This window comes from Camelus ferus, chromosome 26, assembly GCF_009834535.1.
Source record: "Camelus ferus isolate YT-003-E chromosome 26, BCGSAC_Cfer_1.0, whole genome shotgun sequence".
NCBI classification, from domain to species: domain Eukaryota; kingdom Metazoa; phylum Chordata; class Mammalia; order Artiodactyla; family Camelidae; genus Camelus; species Camelus ferus.
In genome coordinates, this window is record NC_045721.1 from 3,784,048 (window position 1) to 3,805,796 (window position 21,749).

General features: G+C 36.4%; 1 protein-coding gene across 15 annotated transcripts in view; it reads left to right on the top strand.

The window, feature by feature from the left end:
* ADAM2 (ADAM metallopeptidase domain 2) overlaps window positions 1-21,749 on the top strand; it is a 61,511-nt gene that overhangs the window by 5,923 nt on the left and 33,839 nt on the right. For 7 of the 15 annotated variants that reach the window (XM_032468437.1, XM_032468424.1, XM_032468436.1 and 4 more), the window contains 8 exons: window positions 5,613-5,663; window positions 8,265-8,659; window positions 9,887-10,165; window positions 10,741-10,817; window positions 13,107-13,162; window positions 15,750-15,828; window positions 20,949-21,025; window positions 21,482-21,650. In XM_032468437.1, coding sequence (XP_032324328.1) covers window positions 10,111-10,165; window positions 10,741-10,817; window positions 13,107-13,162; window positions 15,750-15,828; window positions 20,949-21,025; window positions 21,482-21,650 — 513 coding nt within the window. In that variant the 5' untranslated portion in view covers window positions 5,613-5,663; window positions 8,265-8,659; window positions 9,887-10,110. Of the gene's footprint in view, window positions 1-1,914; window positions 2,115-4,603; window positions 4,757-5,612; window positions 5,664-8,264; window positions 8,660-8,739; window positions 8,762-9,373; window positions 9,572-9,886; window positions 10,166-10,740; window positions 10,818-13,106; window positions 13,163-15,749; window positions 15,829-20,948; window positions 21,026-21,481; window positions 21,651-21,749 lie in introns of those variants that run through there. The other 8 variants (XM_032468426.1, XM_032468427.1, XM_006183338.3 and 5 more) reach the window with 6 other exon arrangements.

A 21,749-nucleotide genomic window follows, 5' to 3' on the forward strand; every position in this document is an offset into this window, starting at 1 on the left:
ATACTCTTCTTCAATTGCTCCTTTTATCATTATATAATGTTCTTCTTTATCTTTCTTTTTGGCCTTTGTTTTAAAGTTTATTTTGTCTGGTATGACTCTTGTTACCCCCACTTTCAAGTTATTTCCATTTGCATGAAATATCTTTTTCCATCCTCTTGTTTTAATCTGTATGTGTCCTCACCCTAAAGTGGGTTCCTTGTAGGCAGCATGTTGTAGGCTCTTGTTTTATTATGCAGTCTGCCATTCTATGTCTTTTGATTGGAGCATTTAGTCCATTGTACAGTTATGGTGATTATTGATAAATACGTGTTTTTTTGCCATGTTAAACTTCGTTTTCCAGTTAATTTTTTTTTGTGGTATAGTCAGTTTGCAACATTATGTCAACTTTCGGTGTATACTGTATGTTTCAGACATACAAATATTCCTTTCAATATTTTTTATTATAGCTACTGAAAGGTATTGAATATGGTTCCCTGTGCTATACAGAAGAAACTTGTTGTTTATCTATTTTATATATAGTAGTTAATATCTGCAAATCTCAAATTCCTAATTTATCCCATCCCAACCTTTCTCCCCAGTTGATTTTGTGTTTCTTCTTTTTTTCTTTTTGTTTTTTCCTTTGTGATTTGATAATTTTCTTTTGTATTAGCTTGATTTCTATTCTCTTTGGTTTTTGTGTCTCTTTTGTATGCTTTAATTTGTGGTTACCCTGTTTTTCAAGTATGGTAACCCATTACACTGTTTGCTTTAGACTGATAATCATACAGGCTCAAACACATCCAAAAAAGAACAAAAAGAAAAATCTACATTTTCTAGCTCCACTCTCCCACATTTTATGATTTTGATATCCTCTTTTACATCTTCATGTTTATTTTGCTGTTCATTGTAGTTTTCATATTTCCAATTGTGGATAATCTCATTTCTAAGCTTCATGCTTCTTTTCTATATAGAGAAGAAGTTTCAGTATTTTTCTAGGACAGGTTTAGTATTGCTGCATACTTTTTGTTTTTGCTTGTCTGAGAAATTCTTTATCTTTCATTTTCTAAATGATACTCCTGCTGGATAGGGTATCATAGGTTGCACATATTTCTCTTTCAGGACTTTGAATGTATCTTGCCACCCCCTTCTGACCAGAAGTGTTTGTGTAGAGAAATCAGCAGAAAGCCTTATGGGGGTTTTCTATAACTAACTCTTTGTTTTTCTCTTGCTGCCTTTAGAATCTTTTCTTTGTCTTTAATTTGGCCATCTTATTTATAATATGTGTTGGTGTAGGTCTGTTGGGGTCCATTTTGTTTGGGGGTCCTCTCTGCTTCCTATATTTAGATATCTGTTTCCTTCTGTAGGTTTGGGAAGTTTTCCGTCATACTTTCTTCAAATTCCTTTTCAACCCTCCTTTCTCTTTCTTCTTCCCAGACCCATATTATGTGTAGATTGGCATGCTTTATATTATCCCAAAGGTCCCTTATATTGCTTTCATTGATTTTCATTTGCTTTTCTTTCTGGTATTTTGATTGATTGATTTCCATTACCCTATCTTCCAAATCACTTGTTAGTTTTCTGCATTATTTAGTCTGCTACTAACTGCCTTTAGCTCAGCTGTTATCTCAGCCGTTAATTGGCTGCTGTTTATAGTTTCTATTTCCTTTTTATAATATGCTGCATTTCTTTTGATAGCCTCACTTATTTCCTTCCATGCCTATAAACTCCTCCTTTTTGAACTCAGGATCTAGTAGACTGTCGAGATCTATTTCATTGTTCATTTGGGGGACTTCTCGCTTTTTTTAATTGGGAGTGGTTCCTCAGCTTCTTCATTTTACTTATATTTCTCTGGCTCTGTGAGTTTAGGACCAGTGGTTATTACTGTGGTCTTGAAGGGCTGTTTTTATGTGGGAGCATCCCTGTGTAGACTGTTGTGTCTTTTATTTTTGTTCAGAGGGCTGTTTTTAGTATGGATGGCTGCCACTTCTTTCCTCCACGTGTGCTGTCTGTTATCCCTTTGACTGAGGTTGTGATTGGTGTTGTGGTGACCAGAGCCTGTGCTGGATGTTGAGCAGGGTCTCCTGTCTGCTCTGTGGTTATCACAGCCCTGTCCTAGCTAGGAGGAGAGAGAAATGGTAAGTTACTGTTTAAGGGGTAGAGAATTTCAGTTTAGGGAGATGAAAAAGTTCTAGAGTTTGACAGTGACAACAGATGCATGACAATGTGAGTGTGCTTAAGGCCACTCAGTGTACACTTTAAAAATTATATATGATACATTTTGTGTGTTGTATATTTTACCACAATAAAAAATTAGGAAAAATTCTACTTATGATATCACCAAAAATAGTATATTTAGAAATATTTTTATGAAAAGTGTGAGATACACTGAACACTAAAAACACGTTATTGAAAGAGAATCTAAATAAACGTGAAGATATCTCATGTTTGTGTATTGGAATACTCAATTTTGTTAATACAGAAATACTCCCAAAATTGATCTACAAATTCAACACAATCCTTAACAAACCATAGCTGTTTTTGTTTTTGTTTTTTTGCTGAAAAAGTCACACCAAAATTCCTAAGGACACCAAATAGAAAAAGCAATCTTGAAAACATAATTTTCAAGAAAACTAGAAACTAAAAACACCTCTAAATTTAAAAACATTACAAATTAAAATAATCAAGATACTGGATAAGAATAAACATATAATTCAGTGGAATACAACAGAGTCCAGATATAAAGCCTCATATTTATAGTCATTGAATTTTGACAAAGGATACAAAGGCAATTCAATGGGAAAGGAATGTATTTTTCAGCAAATGTTGTTGTGGAAGGTAAATATCAACATGCTAAAGAATTTTGATTGCTTCATCACAATAGTCACAAAAATTGAAAGTGGATCATAGATCTAAATAAGAACTAAACTTATAAAACACTTAGACCACATATGAGTAAATCTTTATGACCTCACATAGGCTATGCTGTTGTAGACACCAACGCACAAGTAAAGAAAGAAGCAACAGATTAATTGAACTTCATCAAAATTAAGAAATATTGTGCTACAAATGATACATCCAAGAACATGAAAGGCAAACTACAGAATGGGAGAAAATATTTGCAAAACTTACGCGGACATGAGACTTGTCTGCAGAATATGTGAAGAGCACTTTCCAGTTCATATAAAACAACAAATAACACAATTAAAAATAGGTTACAGCTTCCTTATTCCTCTGCAAGGACTCCTCAGTCTCCCCCCAACACTTCTGGGGTCTCTAATCTACACAGCAACTTCCTCTCCATTGCTGCAGCCTGAAGATTCCAGCCATTCCTGCTGCTGGGAGCTCTGTCCTCTGCTTCCTTAACTCAGTGCGAATGCTGCGCTTTGCCTACGACTCCAATTCTTTGTGCTGAGATCAGCCAATTGTCCATATGTAGAGTTGGATTTTCATAAATCAACATCTTTTCCTTGTTTCAGATACTATAGTTTTGCTTTTGCTGTTGCCTTTCAGAAACCATTTCCCTCATGTATTTTGCTCTGTTTTTTATTTCAAGAGGGCAAGTTTGGCACAATTTAATGGAAAAACTTCATCATGGTCAAAGTGGACGTCATTTCTTCCTTAGAGTAATGGATATCTCCCTATTAATTCAGTAATAATTAGGTGCAGTTTCTTTAATCAGCCTTTCGAGTGGTTAAGCGTGTGAGGTGGAAAGCTTCACTTCCAGTAGGAAATTTAAGTGAAGGTGGACTAATAGAAAGTTGACCTTTTCTGATGGACGAGGCTGGGACAGGGCAGCTTTCAAAGTGTTTTGTCCTACTATAGCTTTAGTCTGCTGCATGTTTGCTTCATTTCAACATCTTTCATGTGTTTACCAATTTATTTCCTATAATACGTAAAACATCTTGAATCACTTTCTTTTAGGTAAATGACTTAATAACTACATAGAATGAAATTGTGTTTCAAAGTTAACAAACTTTTGTCTTTTGGGGGATATTCATTTACATTTAATATAATCGTAGTTGCTTTGGTGGTAATTCTGATTGCTTAATTTTGGTTTTTGTATTTTAGTTGTATGTACCAAAGTTCCATAGGTTTTTTTTCCCCCCTAATTTTCTGTTACACTTAGAGGAATATCTATTTTTCTAATTAATATAGGCAAAATTAAAACAATAGCATATTATACAGATAATATGGAAATTCAACCTAGTTTACCATCATTAATTGTTTTTTAAAATTAATCCTCAGTTTTGTCAATTTTTTATTAAATCATTTTGAAAGCAGTTCTTTTTTTGGTCTGTTTTTTAAATAGAACTTATTAAATATTATCAATCTAATTTTTCTAAGTAACAGTTCATGGAAGGAAATATGATAAAATAAAATACACTAGAATATAGTACATAAAAAACTCTTATAAATGATAAATATAAAAACACATTTATGTCAGTGATGTAGTTATATATAATATTGAGTTGACATAAATATATGATGAATAGAATATTGGGAAAACACTTTTAAATTTATTTATTATATGACTGTATTATTTGAATACCAAATTTTCATAAATCAAATTAGTGGTCTCTTAATATTATTTTTAAAAACTTAAAAGGTAATCTTATATTTCCAGTTAAAAGTACAGACTTCCTCATGCAGCGTGCTGCTCATCCAAAAAAATGGCCTCTTGATCAGTTTCTACATTTATCTGCCTTTCCTTATTTTAACTGCCATCATCACCCTTAAATGGAATAAAATGAAGAGATTTTGGAACAGAGAGGGAACAGTAAGTGGAGAGGAAGTAAACTGTTTTTATATTTCTCATGAAAAATGTATTATGGGAAGAATTCAAATGTAATTCAGAATATCACAAGTAGGGGTCCTTGGACAGATTGAGTTAGTGTTTATTCCAGGTTTTGTTTTGTGTTTTCAGGATTCAGGCAGGTAGGCATCTTTTGTGGTCGTATAAGCCCAGGAACAACTGAAGCTACTCAGTAAACCCTCAGTGCCTTTTGACTAGAAAGCCATGTTGGCTGTAATTGCTTTAGAAGGTCTGTTTGCTTCCTAAGCAACCCCGTTTTCCTCGTATTGACATTCAGTTGTACCAAGAAGATTCATACAGACAGGGCAGCATAGACTATGAGGCAGGTGAAGATGAGGGGAGATACGGAAGTGTAGAATGTGGGGAGGTGAGAAAAATATAAGACGGCAGAGAATGAAGGAGAGAACCCAGGAGACTGCCCACTTCACACGTAACTAATATCACTCATGTATTTCTAAACTTAGAATTAAGGCACTTGCACAGCTTTTTGCTTTATCATAACACCAATACAAGCCACAGCTGGCTGAGTGAATATTTAGGAAAATAAGAATGGAAAAGTAAGGATAAGTTAGAAACATGTCTCATTGCTCCATGTGAAGGGAGTATGGTTCTCTGTTTCTTACTTATGGAGAAGAAGATAAAATAATCAAATAAACTTCCATCAACACCTCTACTTCCTGAGATGGGATATAGGAGGCAAACTAGATATTGGTACATTTTAATTGAGTAGTTAGTACAAATTTGGGTTTTTTGGTTTTCTTGACTTTAAGATTAGAATGTTTTCTAACCTTTAAAAATAACTCTTATTTCTTGCATACAGATCTACATCAGAAGACAGCAGTAGTAACAGCAACCAGTCTTACAGTTAAAGGTGAAGTAAATGAGTAAAATTATTGACAAAATAATATGATTCATTAAATAGTTTAAAAAATATGTTTAACAGTACCTTAGTGCTGTTATTTTATACTTATCTAGAACCAGTTAATGATAATTCACATTAGCTATAGTTTTATTAACCAACATTTTTATAATAAAAATGACTAAAGAAATTTTTTAAATGTTCTTAAAATATTTATGAGCAATCATGCATTTGATTCATAGATTTAAGGTTCAAATTCATAGATTTACGCAAATTGTCTCCCAACACTTACGTTTCTTCCTTAGTGACCCCCTGCTTATTTGCTCTTCTTACTTTAGAAATAAGGAAACAGACATAAAGAATTTAAAAACTTCCCCACATGTATAGAATTTTAGTAAGTTTTTGAATTGGAGTTTAAGACAGTCAGACTCCAGGGTTTAAACTCATAATAACGCCACAATTTTGACACATATTTTCTGATGTATGACTGGGGACTGGGAAGGGGATTTACATTTATTGAGGACCTAGGAGATGCCAAGCAAAATGCTAAATGTACTCACCCTCCAAGGCAGAAGAACAGTTCTTTACTGAGAAGGGATAAAGTAGGCTTCTGTGTATATTGTTCAAATTTCTAACTCATATATATAAAGAAATTGTGATAGTTGACATTTTAAACTTATCACTGGGACTAAAGGAAAAAAACAAAAATCGATCCAAGCTGAGATCGAGTTCATCCCTTTACTTATGTGCCATATCTGACTTTGGTTGAGGATAAATAATGGATCTCTGATCTGTTTCAGTATCTGCTGCCAAAGAAAATATTTATAGCTGTTACCCTCAATGTAAAATAGTCTTGTTTCTGCCTAGATCATCCTCTGCCTCTTCTTTGACAACTCTATTAAAGGCCCACATCTCAGGTGGAGATTTTGGCACTTGGCTGTCTTCTTCTCATGTCCTTCATAGTCTCATCATCGTGCTAGGTGTCCTCCCCTGAACACCTCACCTCCACTCAGCTTCAGTCATTCTCCTAGACCAGTACGCCGACCATGCCATGACCCCGATTCTTCCCAGATCTTAAGTCATCAATTCAATATCTTGCTTTCTTTTACATTTTCTTCCCACAGCCTTCTCCTGCCAGTAGTACTTTATGTTTATATTAAGGTCTTGCATCAAGAATTTGACACAGTAGTTAGGCATTCAGTCCATAAGTAATAAATAAACTTATCAGTTGACTATATGTATTTTGAAAGGTGATTAAGCATATAGAAAAGATGGGAGAAGCAGAGGTAATTGGGGCAGATGATGTTGCGGAAGTGGATAGCAGTGATTAAAAGTGGTTGACTGAGTCGGCCCTATTGAGCAAGTGGTAAGTAAACAAAGAATGGGAGGAGGTGCAGATAACCAGCCAGTTTAGATATTTGAAAGGAGTCACCTGACATCACAGAATCGACTCACATAGGCTTTTGTTTAAATACAAGGGATGCAGTGCAACGAGAGAGAGTGCAGGCAAGCACTGGGGCTCAAAGAGACACCTCACGCACAAGGTCTCAAGGTTCCTTATTTTGAATTTTATACAGCCCGGCATAGATCCCTCTGCCCTTGGCTCAGCAAAAAGTGAAACCACATATTCAAGCTTTCCAACAGATACAGATGGAGCTTCTCCATTCCAGCTGTAAATTAACTCGGTCTCACGCAGGCATAGAGCTGGCAGAGCTGTCCATGTAGGTATATGGGCAGGAACTCTTCAAGCCCATGAATGATACGATGGACAAAGAAGTCAGGAATGTCTGATGAATGACAGTGATGCCAGTTCACCTGGAGCAGAGTTAGCAAGCGGGCTGTAGTGGTGATGAGGTCAGAGAAGTAAAACACTGGGAGGACCTGGGAGGACCTGGAGGTTATTTAAGTGAAAAGCAGGAATCACTGGAGGAGTTAAATTCCAAGCACATGACTTAAACTTTTAAAGGCTGGTTTGTTGAAAATAATCTTTATGATGGCAGGAGTAGATGTGGAGAAAGCAGGTAGTGGAGAAGCGACTGCAATAATCCAGGAGAAAAAGGATGTTACCCCAGACCAGGGGTGGTAAAGATGGTCTTAGGAATAAATTTTGAAGGTGAACCTTTCTGTTTCCTTGTTCATGATTTCCTTTCACTCATGCAAAACAGGGAGGCTGTGTAAACGAAGGTCTTAGGAATAAATTTTGAAGGTGAACCTTTCTGTTTCCTTGTTCATGATTTCCTTTCACTCATGCAAAACAGGGAGGCTGTGTAAACGAAGGTCTTAGGAATAAATTTTGAAGGTGAACCTTTCTGTTTCCTTGTTCATGATTTCCTTTCACCCATGCAAAACAGGGAGGCTGTGTAAACGAAACATACATAAATACCAGTTTATAGCATTTCCTTTCAGTGTGACTATCACGAACGATTCAGGGAAAAATCAGAACAAACAAAAACTCAGGTATGAATTCTGTGGAGCACAGGCATAGACTGACGGTATGAACTGTCTTCTTGTGCTAATTAGTTGATACACCTGTCATTGTGTAGTAACATTAAAGAGCTTTTACTAACAATTAAAATGTAGCATTTCTATTTTTCTATATTTATTTTACCACAGTGAGTAAACAGTTATGTCAAAAGCCACAGTTTGAAGAAAAGATATTACCAACAAACTCACTATTAACCGGCCTGATTCAAGAATGAAAGTCTGCTCTTCTCTCCTTTTGTGATGCCTTAAAGCTTTCAATTTCAGAAACCAAAATAAACCCTGTGAGTGAAAGCACGCCGGCTTGCGTCTGTTGATTCTTCTCCCGCCCTGATCATCGGGTAGGAAATCAGCAAGTTGGCCTCTTCTGAAGCCAGGAGGCTGTTACACCCCAAACTGAAAACATTCCACTCCTGCTGCTGCCTGCCCTCAGGTGCCCATGGCCCTGCTAATTGCTCCCGTCTCAGAGCGGACACCTAGGCCCTGTGCATCCCAAGCTTCGGAATGTGGAGAGAAGGTGCTGCTAGGTGAGGCCAGCCCAGAGCCCTGAGAGAGTCGCTGCATCCGTTCTGTCCTCAAGGAGGTGCTCAGACTGAGCTCCTGGTCACAGATAACTGTTCTGTCTCCAGGTGATGCTTCCTTGGCCTCTTGGAAATTGGCATCTGGAATATTTCTTTGTCCTTTGAAGCAACTCGGACTTGCTGCTCCTTCTTCCCTGAAGCCGAGCTTTCCTGGGTGGCATTTTCTTGCTTCAGTGCCGCCTCTCTTCATCTCCCTCTTACTGAGATAGGTGTCCTTCAAAAACTTTTTTCAAAAACTTTTTTAACTGAAATGTGGTTGATTTACAAGGTTGCGTTACAATGTTTTATTAGTTTCAGGTTAACAACATAGTGATTCAGTATTTTTATAGATTATACTCCATTTAAAGTTAATACAAAATATTGGCTATATTCCCTATGCTATGTAATATATCCTTGTAGCTTATTTATTTTACACATAGGAGTTTGTACCTCTTAATCTCCCATCCCTATCGTGCCCCTTCCCTCTCCCCTCTCCCCACTGGTAACACTAGTTTTTTCTCTGTATCTGTGAGTCTGCTTTATTATATTCATTTATTTTATTTTTTTAGATTCCAAATATAGGTGATAATATACAGTATTTGTCTTCCTCTGTCTGACTTACTTCAGTAAGCATAGTACCATTTGCAACAACATGAATGGACCTGGAAGGCATTATGCCAAATATATTTTTTAGTAGCTGCAACTATAAATGAACAAAATTCTAATCAATAGTAAAATAGAAAGACAGATGGCCACATATTCATTCAGTGTGTGATATACAACAAGGAAAAAAAAAACTATTGCTACTTACCAAGTGGATGGATCTGCTACTCACAACATGGGTGGATCTCCTAATCATTGCGTTAAAAGACCCCAAAGGTAAAAAGGGTACATGCTGATTGGTTCCATTTGCATAAGCTCAAAAACAGACAGAACTAATCTATGGTGTTAGAGGTGATGACTGTCTGTCAAGGGGCAATCTGGGGACTTCAGTCATTCTATATTTTATTTCTTGATCGGAATCTAGGTGTTAATTACACTGGTTTGTTAACTTGAATATTGAACTGTGCACCTGTATGTATATAAAATACACGTATGTAAGTTCATTTAAGAAGTGAAGATAAGTCTTGCTGTTCAGTAGCTGTTTCTTCAACCCTGCCTTTTGGAAGTGATTCTGCACTTTTTTTTTTTCAGCTGGAAAGCGTAATCCAACTGAGTTGAAGCCTCCGTCTGCGTAGATTTGGGGGCCAAGACCGCCCGCGTTCAGCAGCGCTCGGCACCAGCCTCTCCGCCCACGTGGCTCTCACAGCCGCCGCTCCAGGCAGCGTGCGCGGGCCGGAGGGGTCTCCTCGCGCTCCCAACTGCCCGCCACCCTCGCCAACGGCCACTACTCGGGCTGGCATCCGGGACGTCAAGCCATGCTGTGCCTTCTGTTTCTGCTCACTGGGCTCATCGGGCTCCAGACAGACGACAGTACGTACAAAAATCCCTCCTCTGACCTTTAGGGAACGTCAGGTCTCCTCTCCGTTTCCCTCTGAGAGGCTGTCCATCCCTATGAACATGCTTTTCTGTCGGGGCGCCAACTGTGTGAGCCCGAGTGCACTCCCACACTGCCATCTCCCCAGTCAGAATCCGCTCTGGCTGTGAGGATCTTTCCCACTGTTTTTGGGACCATGGTGAAAATGAGGGATGCCGTAGTTCGAGTGGATACCTTGAGATTAAAGCCTCATGTACTGCTCTGTATTTTTGACCTCTGGATTCTGTAGTCAGAAGGTCCGAAGGACCTGACTATTTGTATTGAGAATACTTGGGTCTGTTGCCTAAGGGTTACCATAACCTGCCCACAGGGCACTGTTTGTAAAACAGAATACTTACTTCTCTTTAAAAGATTTGTAATTCTAGAAAGAAGCGGGTATTGAAGATATTTGAAAAAAAAAAGTAAAATATAAGAGGTGACATGTAGAATATTACGGATTTACATGAGGAAATAATGAAGGAATCTCTGCGGTGATGGGTGTCGCCCCAATAAAACATTTTGCACCTTGCAGGGTCTGAAAGGCTACGTGTGCAAATTACAGTTCCAGAGAAAACACGGTCAATATCAAGTGGAGGAGTTGAATCACAGGTAATTAAGTACTAACATTTTTCAAAACTAAAAAGCATGTGAATATTTTGTTTCCAATAACTAAACCTGGCATTTTTGATTCTTGCACACTTTCTGAATTTTATGTTTATACTCCATTTTTCTTAAGTGGAAGAGCCCTTTTGAAAATAAACCAAAATTAATAATGTTCCATAGAACTATGGTGCTGTGATGCTCATTACCAAAGCCTCAAGCCCCGTCTTCTAAATCTGTTTTCCCTCTTGAGTGTCTGAGTGATAACTGACCTGATCTATTTAGAGTCTCTTCTCACTCAGGGGGCAATATTTGGAAGATTTTAGTGTTTGTTGTTAAGGAAGCCTATAGTTTCCTTATATGGAATGACGATTTTATTTAATGAAGCGTTGTATGGGTAATTTTTATATCTCGATTGCAAATATGTTAATCATTTAGAATTCTTTGTGTGCCTTAGTTCATCCTGATTCAGGTATTAGTTTTCTTTCTTCTTCCTTTGAATTAAATAGAAAGTTTCTTTTTTTCTTTTTTTTCTTTTTTTTACTAATTTCTAGAATCATTTCTAAAGAAGTGAAATGTGTTTTTTGAAGTGCTACACTTTAATTTTCTTTTTGGTTGGTTAGTAAATATTTTGATAATTTGAGTGCAAATATTTCTTTAGCAACTACCGACATATCACCGTAGTACAGATATTACAAGCTTAAAATTTTCAATATATCATTTTAAAGGGAATTCATATTTATGAAAACTTTAAATTAAATCATTTAAATACAGAAAAAGAGGTGAGGCATTTAACAGCATTTTATTTTTTAAAGGAAAAATATATGGAATTGCTTGGTCATATTAGAAAATATACACAGAATCTCTTTAAAGGCAAGTATCTTGCAGCAGATTTCACCAGATTCCATGATAGTAAGTCCCATAGGAGAAGTAGGGGAAAAAAAAAATCACCTGTCCTCAACTGTCAAATTCATGAGGGAAAAATTTTGACTATTTTGTTCATATCTCTAACTCCAGTGCCTGGAACAGAGCTGGATACATATTAAAAGATTAGTAGTATTTTTTAGCCAATAAGGCTGTTATACTTAGTGATTTAACAAATGCTACAAGCATAGTATTAAACTGTATATGTTTGTAATTATTATAATTAATAAAGAGTATATTGTAAGAGATATTCAACTTAAAAAATCTAGCAGATTTTAAAAATAACTGAATGGAACTTCTGTACATGAAAAATACAATATGAAAGTAAAATCGAAAATTAACAGTAGACCAGAGACAACTGAAGAGACTAAATAAATACAATGTATAAACGACTAAGAGAAAAAGAGGATATAATTAAGAGATGTAAGAACAGAATAATTAGAATTCCTGAAAGAGAGAGAAAAATCTGGAGAAGAGGTTATATTAAACATGTATTAACTGAGAAATGATTAAAAAATGAATCTTCAGATCAGGTATCACAACACATGTTTACACAAAATAATCTAGAGAACATTATAAGTATTACAATAATTTAATAAATTCTCTGGAAACAAGAAACAATATAAATATTAATCAATTGCACTTCTATTATGCAAAGATACAAAATGAAAGTTTTCAAAGATACAATTTACATACATAAAAATCAAAATCTAAAGAAATCTAACCCCACAAAAAGGAAAACCTCCTCACTGAATAAAACAAGATGAGAGGAGTTTAAGGTCTATATAAATTGAGTATATCCCATGCTCATGAGTTGGAAGAGCCAATAATGTAAAAATGTTAAGGCTCCTCAAACTGATCTATAAATACTAAATTGTCCATTCTTTACTCATTCTTTCTTAATATTAACAAAATCAATGAGTATTGCATCCAAACTTGAAACATTTTATAAAATCTACAAATATTATACATTGTATGTTATTAATTCTTTGCTATATTATATATATTTTCTATTGAGTAATTTAGTTATGCTCTTCTATTTTTAAGCATAAATTTTGCAGTGGCCTCAATCTTTACTAAGCTAACACAATTATCGGATGAAAATCATCAACATTTCAGATTCTATTTTACTGGATAAATTTTAAAACTAATAAGAAACTGCACATGCCGTATTTTCCCATTCATCTTTATTGTGAAAGCCAATATTTTAGTATCAGATTTCATTGAAATAAATCAATGTTAAACAATAAATTTCTCTCTTTTTTGTTGTATTATTGTGCTTTAGGATGTAATTATTGTGAATATAAAATGATAGTTTTCCTTTTTAATATTCTTCTCACTTTTCTTTGCCTTTTTAATATACTCTCCTGCCAGGTGTCCTACAAGATTGTAATTGAAGGGAAAACATACACTGTGAACCTAATGCAAAAGTAAGTGACATACTTTATTCTACCACCTGTCTTTGTTCTATTTACAATTATTGTTTACAATTCTCCAGAAAGTAATTATTTTGGATTTGTTAACATTTCTAGTTGCTGGCTGTTCATTTGTCTCACTTCATGCTTCAGAAAAAGATTTTAAGTCTATATAATAAATATTTAGAACTTGAATCCATCATGTGTGCTCCCACCTTCCTCCTTCCCAGTGGCACCACCTTTCCATTTGACTGTTTATGTGGTTTTGTGGAGGATGAATTTTCATATTTTTCTATCGTGATCAAAACATAAATATGACTTGTTTTCGAGCTCCCTTACATTCAACTATATTTGAAAGAACATAGTGGATTTTCAAGTGGAAAGACCAGTGATTTTTTTAAATTAGTTTACATATCAGAATGTATTGAGGACTAAGACTGTAACTGTAGTTAGCCAGACTCAGTCCATGTCAGCTGATGGATCTGGGAAAAGCAAGCACACCATACTTAGGAATAAAGAAAAATTAAAATTGTAGTGGTCCTGTTTCAAAAGATAAGAATAGACTTCTAATAATAATGACTGACAGAAGCCTGCAAGTGAAGCTACCAAGTCAATACAAAATTAAGAAATACATCTACATCATTTCTAGAATTTAAAGCTTCAATTCTTTTATACATCTTAAAGTTTGGGAAATATTTTCTATATCTAAGATATGGATGGTACTAGTTTGAAGGAAGACATTAAAAAGCTGACTCAAAATTGCTTCTTCCTGAAGGAAAAAAAAAAAGCTGCATTTTTGCTAGAAATACATAGAGAAAATCCAGATACAATCTCATAGTCAGTTGCTACTTTGGAACGCCAAGTTATGGATGTGAGAGTGAGCCAGTGGTCAGGCTTAAAGCAGCCTATAAATAGCTTTCACTATCACGGGTAAAATTGAATATAGTTGACTTACAATGTTGTGTTAGCTTCAGGTGGACATCAAAATGATTCCATGCCATATATATATATATAGTCTTTCAGATTCTTTTTCATTATAGGTTATTACAAGATATTGAATATAGTTCCCTGTGCTATACAGTAGGTCCTTGTTGTTTATCTGTTTTATGTATAGTAGTGTGTACCTGTTAATCCCAAACTTCTACTTTATCCCTCCCTACCATTCCCCTTTGGTAACCGTAAGATTGTTTTCTTTGTGAGTCTTTCTGTTTTGTAAACAAGTTCATTTGTATCATTTTGTTTTTAGATTTTACATATAAGTGATATCATACGGTATTTGTCTTTCTGTCTGACTTAACTTCACTTAATATGATAATCTCTAGGTCCATCCATGTTGCTACAAATGACTTTATTTCATTCCTTTTTTATGACTAGGTAATATTCCAGTGTGTGTGTTGTGTGTGTGTGTGTACTCAGTCATCTGTTGGTGGACATTTAGTTTGCTTCCACATCTTGACTATTGTAAATAGTGTTGCTATGAACCTTGGAGTGCCTATATCTTTAGAAGAAAACATTTTAATTGCATTTTCACAGCACATAAAGGAATCATGCCTCCAGAGCAGTCCTGGGTTGGAAGAGAGGGCAAAGTGACCTGCTTCCTAGGAGGGGAGAGGCGATTCTCTTGTATTAATTTATTTAAAGGAGCTAAAACTTCCAAGTATTACAGCCCAGGAGAGGCTCTGAGCTAGGTCTAGCTGAAAGAGGAAGTTCCAATCTCCACTTCATATAACATTCTCTAGCTCATAAGCAGGAAGTTCAACAGCAGAAAATATTATGTCATCATATGAATAAGGAATGCAGCAGAAACAGAACATCTGACTAGAAGTAGCTCAAACCATATGACACATACGTTTTGCACTTGATAAGAAATCTGTAGGCGGTTGACTTCTAGATCAGTCCAGCAGCTCCCACCTTGAGCCAGTGGACGTGGGTCTGATTTTCTTAGTGTTCCCGTGATGCTGGCAAACGGCTGGTTCAGCCGCAGTTACTAGCTCTTTGTAGGACTGTGCCCCGAGGTAGGGATTAGGGGCGCAGCCAAGGTCATCATCAGATGAGACTAATAATGATACGATAAAAAGTAGATTAGGAAGAATGCTAGAAGTGATCAGTGCTTAAGCAAAAATGTAGAACAAAGAAGTGTTGTTTGGAAATCCTACCCTTTGATAATTGAGAAAGTTGCAAATTTTTTATAAACTCGTCAAGATCAGCCTCAGTAAGAAGCTGATATATAAGCAAAGACTTGAAGTACACGAGGTAATGAACCATGTTCCAGAACATCCCAGGAAGGGGCGACAACCAGTGCAAATACCCTGAGTATTATAATGATATGTTTATCGATTTCATATACAATATAATACTCACCTGACTGTCACACTCTCCTCTGAGCTGCTTTTTAAACACAACAGGCAAGCTTGTCAGGTGAGTGAGGAGACGTCTGGAGACTAGGATTTTTGAGCAAAATTAGAACAAAATGTATGGAATCAGAGAATCTCTCTTTCTCTCTGCCTACCTATCTATAATAAATAGAATAAAAGAAATGTATTTTCAAAATAAAATCTGGAAAACAAATTTACATTAAATACTTTATACCTTTATTTTACAGAGCTTTCTTACCTCATAATTTTAGAGTTTATGCCTATAATGGCACAGGAAGTATGAAACCTCTTGCACAACAGTTTCAGGTACGATTTTTTGTATCTGTTTTAGATTTCTGTTGTCTGTTTTAGCTTTGTTATGTGAGTTGCTGTGATCACCTTTCTTAGGGCCCACATGTTGCTAGAGTGTACAGAGCCAGAGTTATATTTTGTTTTGACGTGAATGTAGCCGTTCCCCTTTGATGGTGTGTCTTGAATTAGCCCTGCTACACGGATGGTTAGCCAAACCAAAAATGATCGTGATGTTTTTAAGCTATTACTTCATGACGATGTACAAGTGTGTGCTTATGTTCCTGTGGCAGCAGGGTTAAATATGGAGTGAAATACTGAAAATTTAAAAAAAAAACAAACAAAAAAAACCATGACTTGAATCAGGAAAGCTAAATCTCTAGGAAGAAAAGGAGAATCCAAAGACTTGTCTGAAGCATGTTCAGGAATCAAATAAATACACATTAAATTTCAAGCTCGGTGAGGAATATATTAAATTTTCATCTGTTTGGAACACTTGGAGCTTCATTTAATAGAGTTTGCAGCTTGTTGTAAATATAATAGAGAAGTGTGCGTAGAATTTCAGGGATTACCCAGGCCTGAAATGCTGTTTTTGTTTTTAAATTTACCCTGCCTTACCAGTTCCTTTTGGGTTTTTTTTTTTTTAATTTGCATTCCAGATTTCCATGTAGCAAATCAACTACTACTTTGAAATTAAAGCATTTTTATGGAGACTAAGCTTTTAACAGGAGAAATAATAGACATGGTGAATTCTTCAGATTTTGCCCAAGAGAGTGGGCAAATGTATGTGAAACATCTGTGGAGTTCTCTATACAAACATATAAATAATGCACACTGTCAAAGAGTTTTATGATATGTACACATATGCATATATATGTGCATATACACACACTCGTGTGTGTGGCGTTTGTGTGTGTGTGTGAATATGGTGAAAGGGAGGGAGGAAGACAGACTTAAAACCGAGACACAGGGCCACAGCATCCCACACCTGAATTTTATGTAATTCTGCCACCCCTAGCACGTAACCCTACTTCCTGCTTCCCAGCAGGTGACCATGAGAGATAAATGTGTAATTAAAGAGACAAAGCAAAAAATGTTTTATTAACAACCTGAATATAGTAACTTATTGAATGCAGGCCTCAAATAAATGAATTCTACAATGCCATGTAAGTAAATTATGTTTATCAAAGCTGCAAACCTGTCTTCAGTATAGGAAAAATCAGGAAAGTTTATTAAATTAGATTAAAAGCATATAAATTTTATTTTTCATGAATTCCACAAATGATTTTCATCCCTAGAAATCGTATTATCTTGTTAACTAAAGACTTACCTACAAGAGAACAAATCAAACAGTTAGATCCAGAAAGAATTTGTTCCCTGCGTCTACAGCCTACTTAACGATCTCTCCACGACAGAGAGATGCTCATAGTGGTTAAAAGGTGAAACTGCCAGATGGCATAGCAATCAAAATGTGTACATACATAAAAATGACACGATTTGGCAGGGCTCTCTTTGTCCCTTCCCCTGACCACACTCATCTGTTAAACTCCGCGAACTGTTCCCTGATTGCTCTATTGCGTTCAGCAGTGCTTTGGAGACAAATCGTTCCACAGTCTAATCCAATCAAATTTGAACTCACTTGAAGGAACGGTCCCCTGAGTCTTGTCAATATTTGTTCTGACCCCAGGAGAGCTCCTCCCAAACATCTACTTCCCCAGCTCTCACTTACAAATAACCAAGCTACAGATGGAGCCTGTATCTTCATTGATTCCACGAATCTTCTACCAATTGCTCCCAACCACAACCTCCGCCATTTTTAATATGCCCTTAGCTTTGAATGTCTCTACACTCTGTTGCAAATAAAGTAATTTCCTCTGAGGGGAGTTTAGCTACTATCTGTTTTATACCCCACTTTTCTCACCAGGCAAAACCTCTTGACCAGTGCTCTGGAGATGTACTATGTATTGGATGTTTTTGACTCACCAAAACCCATATGTGAAGCCCTACTCTCCAGTGGGATGGTGTTTGGAGGGAGGGCTTTTGGGAAGAAATTAGGCCATGACGATGGGGCCCTTATGAATGGAATTATTGCCCTTATAATAAGATAGACGAGAGAGAGAATTTCTTGTTCGGCTATGTGGGATATAACAAGTAGGCTACTGTCTACAAACCAGGAAGGGGTTCCTCACCAGACACTGAATCAGTCAGCACCTTTCCGTCCTCTAGAATGGTGACAAATAAGTGTATGATGTTGAATCCACCCAGCCTACCATATTTTGCTACAGCAGTCCAAACTAAGACAAGCTGGCGGTGGGAACAGTTGCACACGTCTTTCTGAGTGACACCCCTGTTTTGGTAGCTTGGCACTCAGTAGATAAGGTGGGCAGTACCTTGGCAGCTCAGCTTGCGTCTCCTGGCATGGAATCAGTCACCGGCTTATGAACCAGAGCAGGAGTGACCATAGTCTCCGTGTGATCTGCACTGCTGTGTCCACGTTAAAGCCTGTGTCCCATGACTGATGCCTGGACAAAAGAAGGGAGCTCCTAATTTTTGATGGCACTGGCCTGGAACTTAGCCTCAGTGACAGCTATCTGGAGGAGGGATGAGAGATGCTGGCACGTTGCTCTTCCCAAGGGGAGGTCTTGGCTGCACCGGTCTGGAGTACAGTCCCTTCCTTACTGAGCTTGGAAGCAGGGAAGGACAGTGTGATCTTGGCTCAGATACCAAATACCACAGGGATTCGTTTTTCTTGCTGAATTTTTCATGTTTTCTTGGGTGGCTGTTTATTTTCTGTTAGGACCGTTTGTCCTTATATCCACGTCCAGAGGATTTAAATGGTTATTTACTTATTTTCATCAGTTTCCCTAGGGGTTGGACCTGTGGAGCTGCTCATGGTCTTTATCTTTGAAGAATGATTTTACTTAGTATAGAATTCTAAGTGCCAGGGCACTTTTCTGTCTTGCAGCCTTTTATTTCGTCCCGCTGTGTCCTGCCTGGATGTTATGTGTTACTTTTCCTTGGTTTATTTCAAGATAACGCTCTTCATTTTTGGTTTTCAGCCGTTTATGCTGATGTGATTAGTTCCTTGGGTCTTGTGGAGATAAATAAAAACCAAACAAATGAGAATCAGCAAATTAATTAATTATTTAGAGCTTGCCATAGCAAGGAAGTTGGCCACTGTCACTTGCATCTTGGCCAATGCCCAAAGGCAGGCGGAGGAGTGGCAAAGCTTTACGGGGGAAGGAAGGGGAGGCCACAGGCGTGCCCTGATTGGGGGTTGCTGGCAGGGGGTGCTGTAGGTAGGCCAACTAGCAGCGAAGCGCTCTGTGTGATTAGCGTGCATATTTGGCTTTCTCTCCTTGGCTCTCAGATGGAAGCAGGGACAAAAATTAGACAAGCTGACATTTTTTAATCAAGTCTTTGTTATTGGGGCTGTTTGTTTTATAAGTTATTGGTTAGCTTCCTGGATTGTTACTGGACACAGCAGTCTGACGTCCTGCAAAGTTGGCTACTTACTGTCAATAGGGGGTTGGTGTCCTGTGGGTCAGAGTTCTGTTTTTATATATGGGCTGGCCATTGTCCACTTGTTCATTCATTGTCTCAATCAATCAATGTTGATTTCTCACTAAATTGGGGGAAATTTGGGCCATTATTTTTTCAAATACTTTTATACGTGTTTTCTCTTTCCATTTTCTCTTTTCCAGTTAAACATTGTCCCGTAGGTTGCTGAAGCTATACTCAGTTTTTTAAACATTTTTTTATTGAGTTATAGTCATTTTACAATTTTGTGTCAAATTTTTAAAGCTTCTTTTCTCCCAGGTTTCTATCAGATTTGATCATTTCTATACATTTTTATTCTAGGGTGGTTTTTTTTTTTTTTCTGGCCATCTGCAATGTGTAGCAAAACCTATCCAGCGTATTTCATTTTAAATATATTTTTTTGTTCTGGAATTTAGAGTTGGAATTTTTATACCATTTATTTCTCTGCTAAATTTCCTAGTTGCTGCCTTAATTATGCCCACATTTCTCTTTATGTTTCATCACATTTTTAATATCTGTTTTAAATGCATTTATTTACTAATTCCGAAATCCTGAGTTATTTCAGAGTCAGTTTTCTTTTTGGTTTTTTGATTGTGGGCTGCATTGTGGGCCGCATTCATCTTTTATTCACATATCTAATATTATTTAATCACATGCTACTCATATTCAGTGACACATTGGAGAGCTTGTGATTCTTTGGGGAGTTTTCATTCTTCTTCCATCAGGCAATTAACTTGGTAAGAATGAGTTTCCAAACTCTACTGCCCTGTGTTTGGAGACAGCCAAAAATCTCTTTTCAATTCTTCTGGTCTTAGATTCTGTTAAGCTTTTTGCAATCTCATCGGCAGACTCTCAGTTTTGATGCAAGTAAAGAACTTACACCTGAGTTTATAGCACACATTTAGGGGCCTCACTGTGTGTCTCCTCCTGACCTAGATTTCGCACTTGAATTTCTAGGCACTTTGGAAACCAGGGTCAGTAAGATTGGGGGTTTTTGGTGGAACGTGAGTTACTATGTGCTGCCCTGCCATATGGAACGTCCTCGGGTGAAAACCAATATAATCAAACTCAGTAAATGCAGTTTTCTTCTTTCTACAGTTGATTCCCTTCCCTCATTTTTTTTGTTGCCTGCCTTTGCAGTTGGAGTTTTAAAAAATATTTTCTCAGAGTTTATGTTTGTTACTGGTGAGAAGGCTAATCCATTGCAAGCTACTCTGCCATTACACTAAAGAAATTTTGAAATGAAAAATTTATATTTTGAATTTATTTTGTTTTTTTTTTTAATTCTACCTTTCCAAAATTAAGTCAGGAGAGCATGAAGAAATAATTTTTTGATTTTTTACCTTCATCCTAATAACTGAGGTTGTCATGTTTAATATATAACAGAAAAAATTATGCAAGTGTACGTACTCTTTTGAACTTCTCGGGACAGTTTTGGATAATTGAGCCAAATGTTCATCTGATAATCTTATAAATCCATTTTGGAAACAATGAGTATTTGACACACACACACAAGTAGACATATGTGTTCTAAATATTTGAAAATAGTGCATTTGACATGAATTGTTCTAATAAAAATGTATGTGTTTATTTTTCAGAATCTTTGCTACTACCAAGGGTTTATTGAAGGCTACCCAAATTCTGTGGCGATCATTAGCACATGTACTGGACTCAGGTTGTGAAAATATAAATTTATGGTTACAAAATGGAATTTTTTTAGAAATAATGTTCAAATTAAAAGAAATATTTTCAGAGGTTCTAAAGTGAGACATGGCTTATTGTGGAAAACTGTCATTGAAAAAGCATAGAGTGGAAATTCTTGTAATGTCTCCTACTCTTCTCCTGAATTAAGATTTCTAATATATTTGAGGACATGAAGTATCGACAGCCGGGCAAATACCAATAACATTGCTAGTTCGTTCCACTCAGGAAGTTTGTGGATACTCAGTAACTTTTTTCAACTTCACCACCTAAGGCTAAGACTGAAGATAATCTGCATGCTAGTTTAAAAAACTGATTGTCATTTTATTGACTTTGTGCATTATTTTGTAAATATAAATGCAATATGTAAATGTGCATATAAATATAAATGCATTATTTCATTTGTCCACTTATTTTTTGGAATTTGTAGGGGTTTACTGCAGTTTGAAAATGTCAGTTATGGGATTGAGCCCTTGGAGCCTTCAATTGGTTTTGAACATGTGATTTATCAAGTGAAACATAGGAACGCAGGCATTTCTTTATATGCTGAGAAGGAGACTGAGTCAAGAGAAATGCCCTACAAAATACAAAGTGTGGAGGTAGGTGATTCATTGAGGAAACTATATGGTTATTATTGTGCAGCCATACAAACAATGTATTTTTCTGATAAACAAATTATTTACAGTAATATGTCTCAG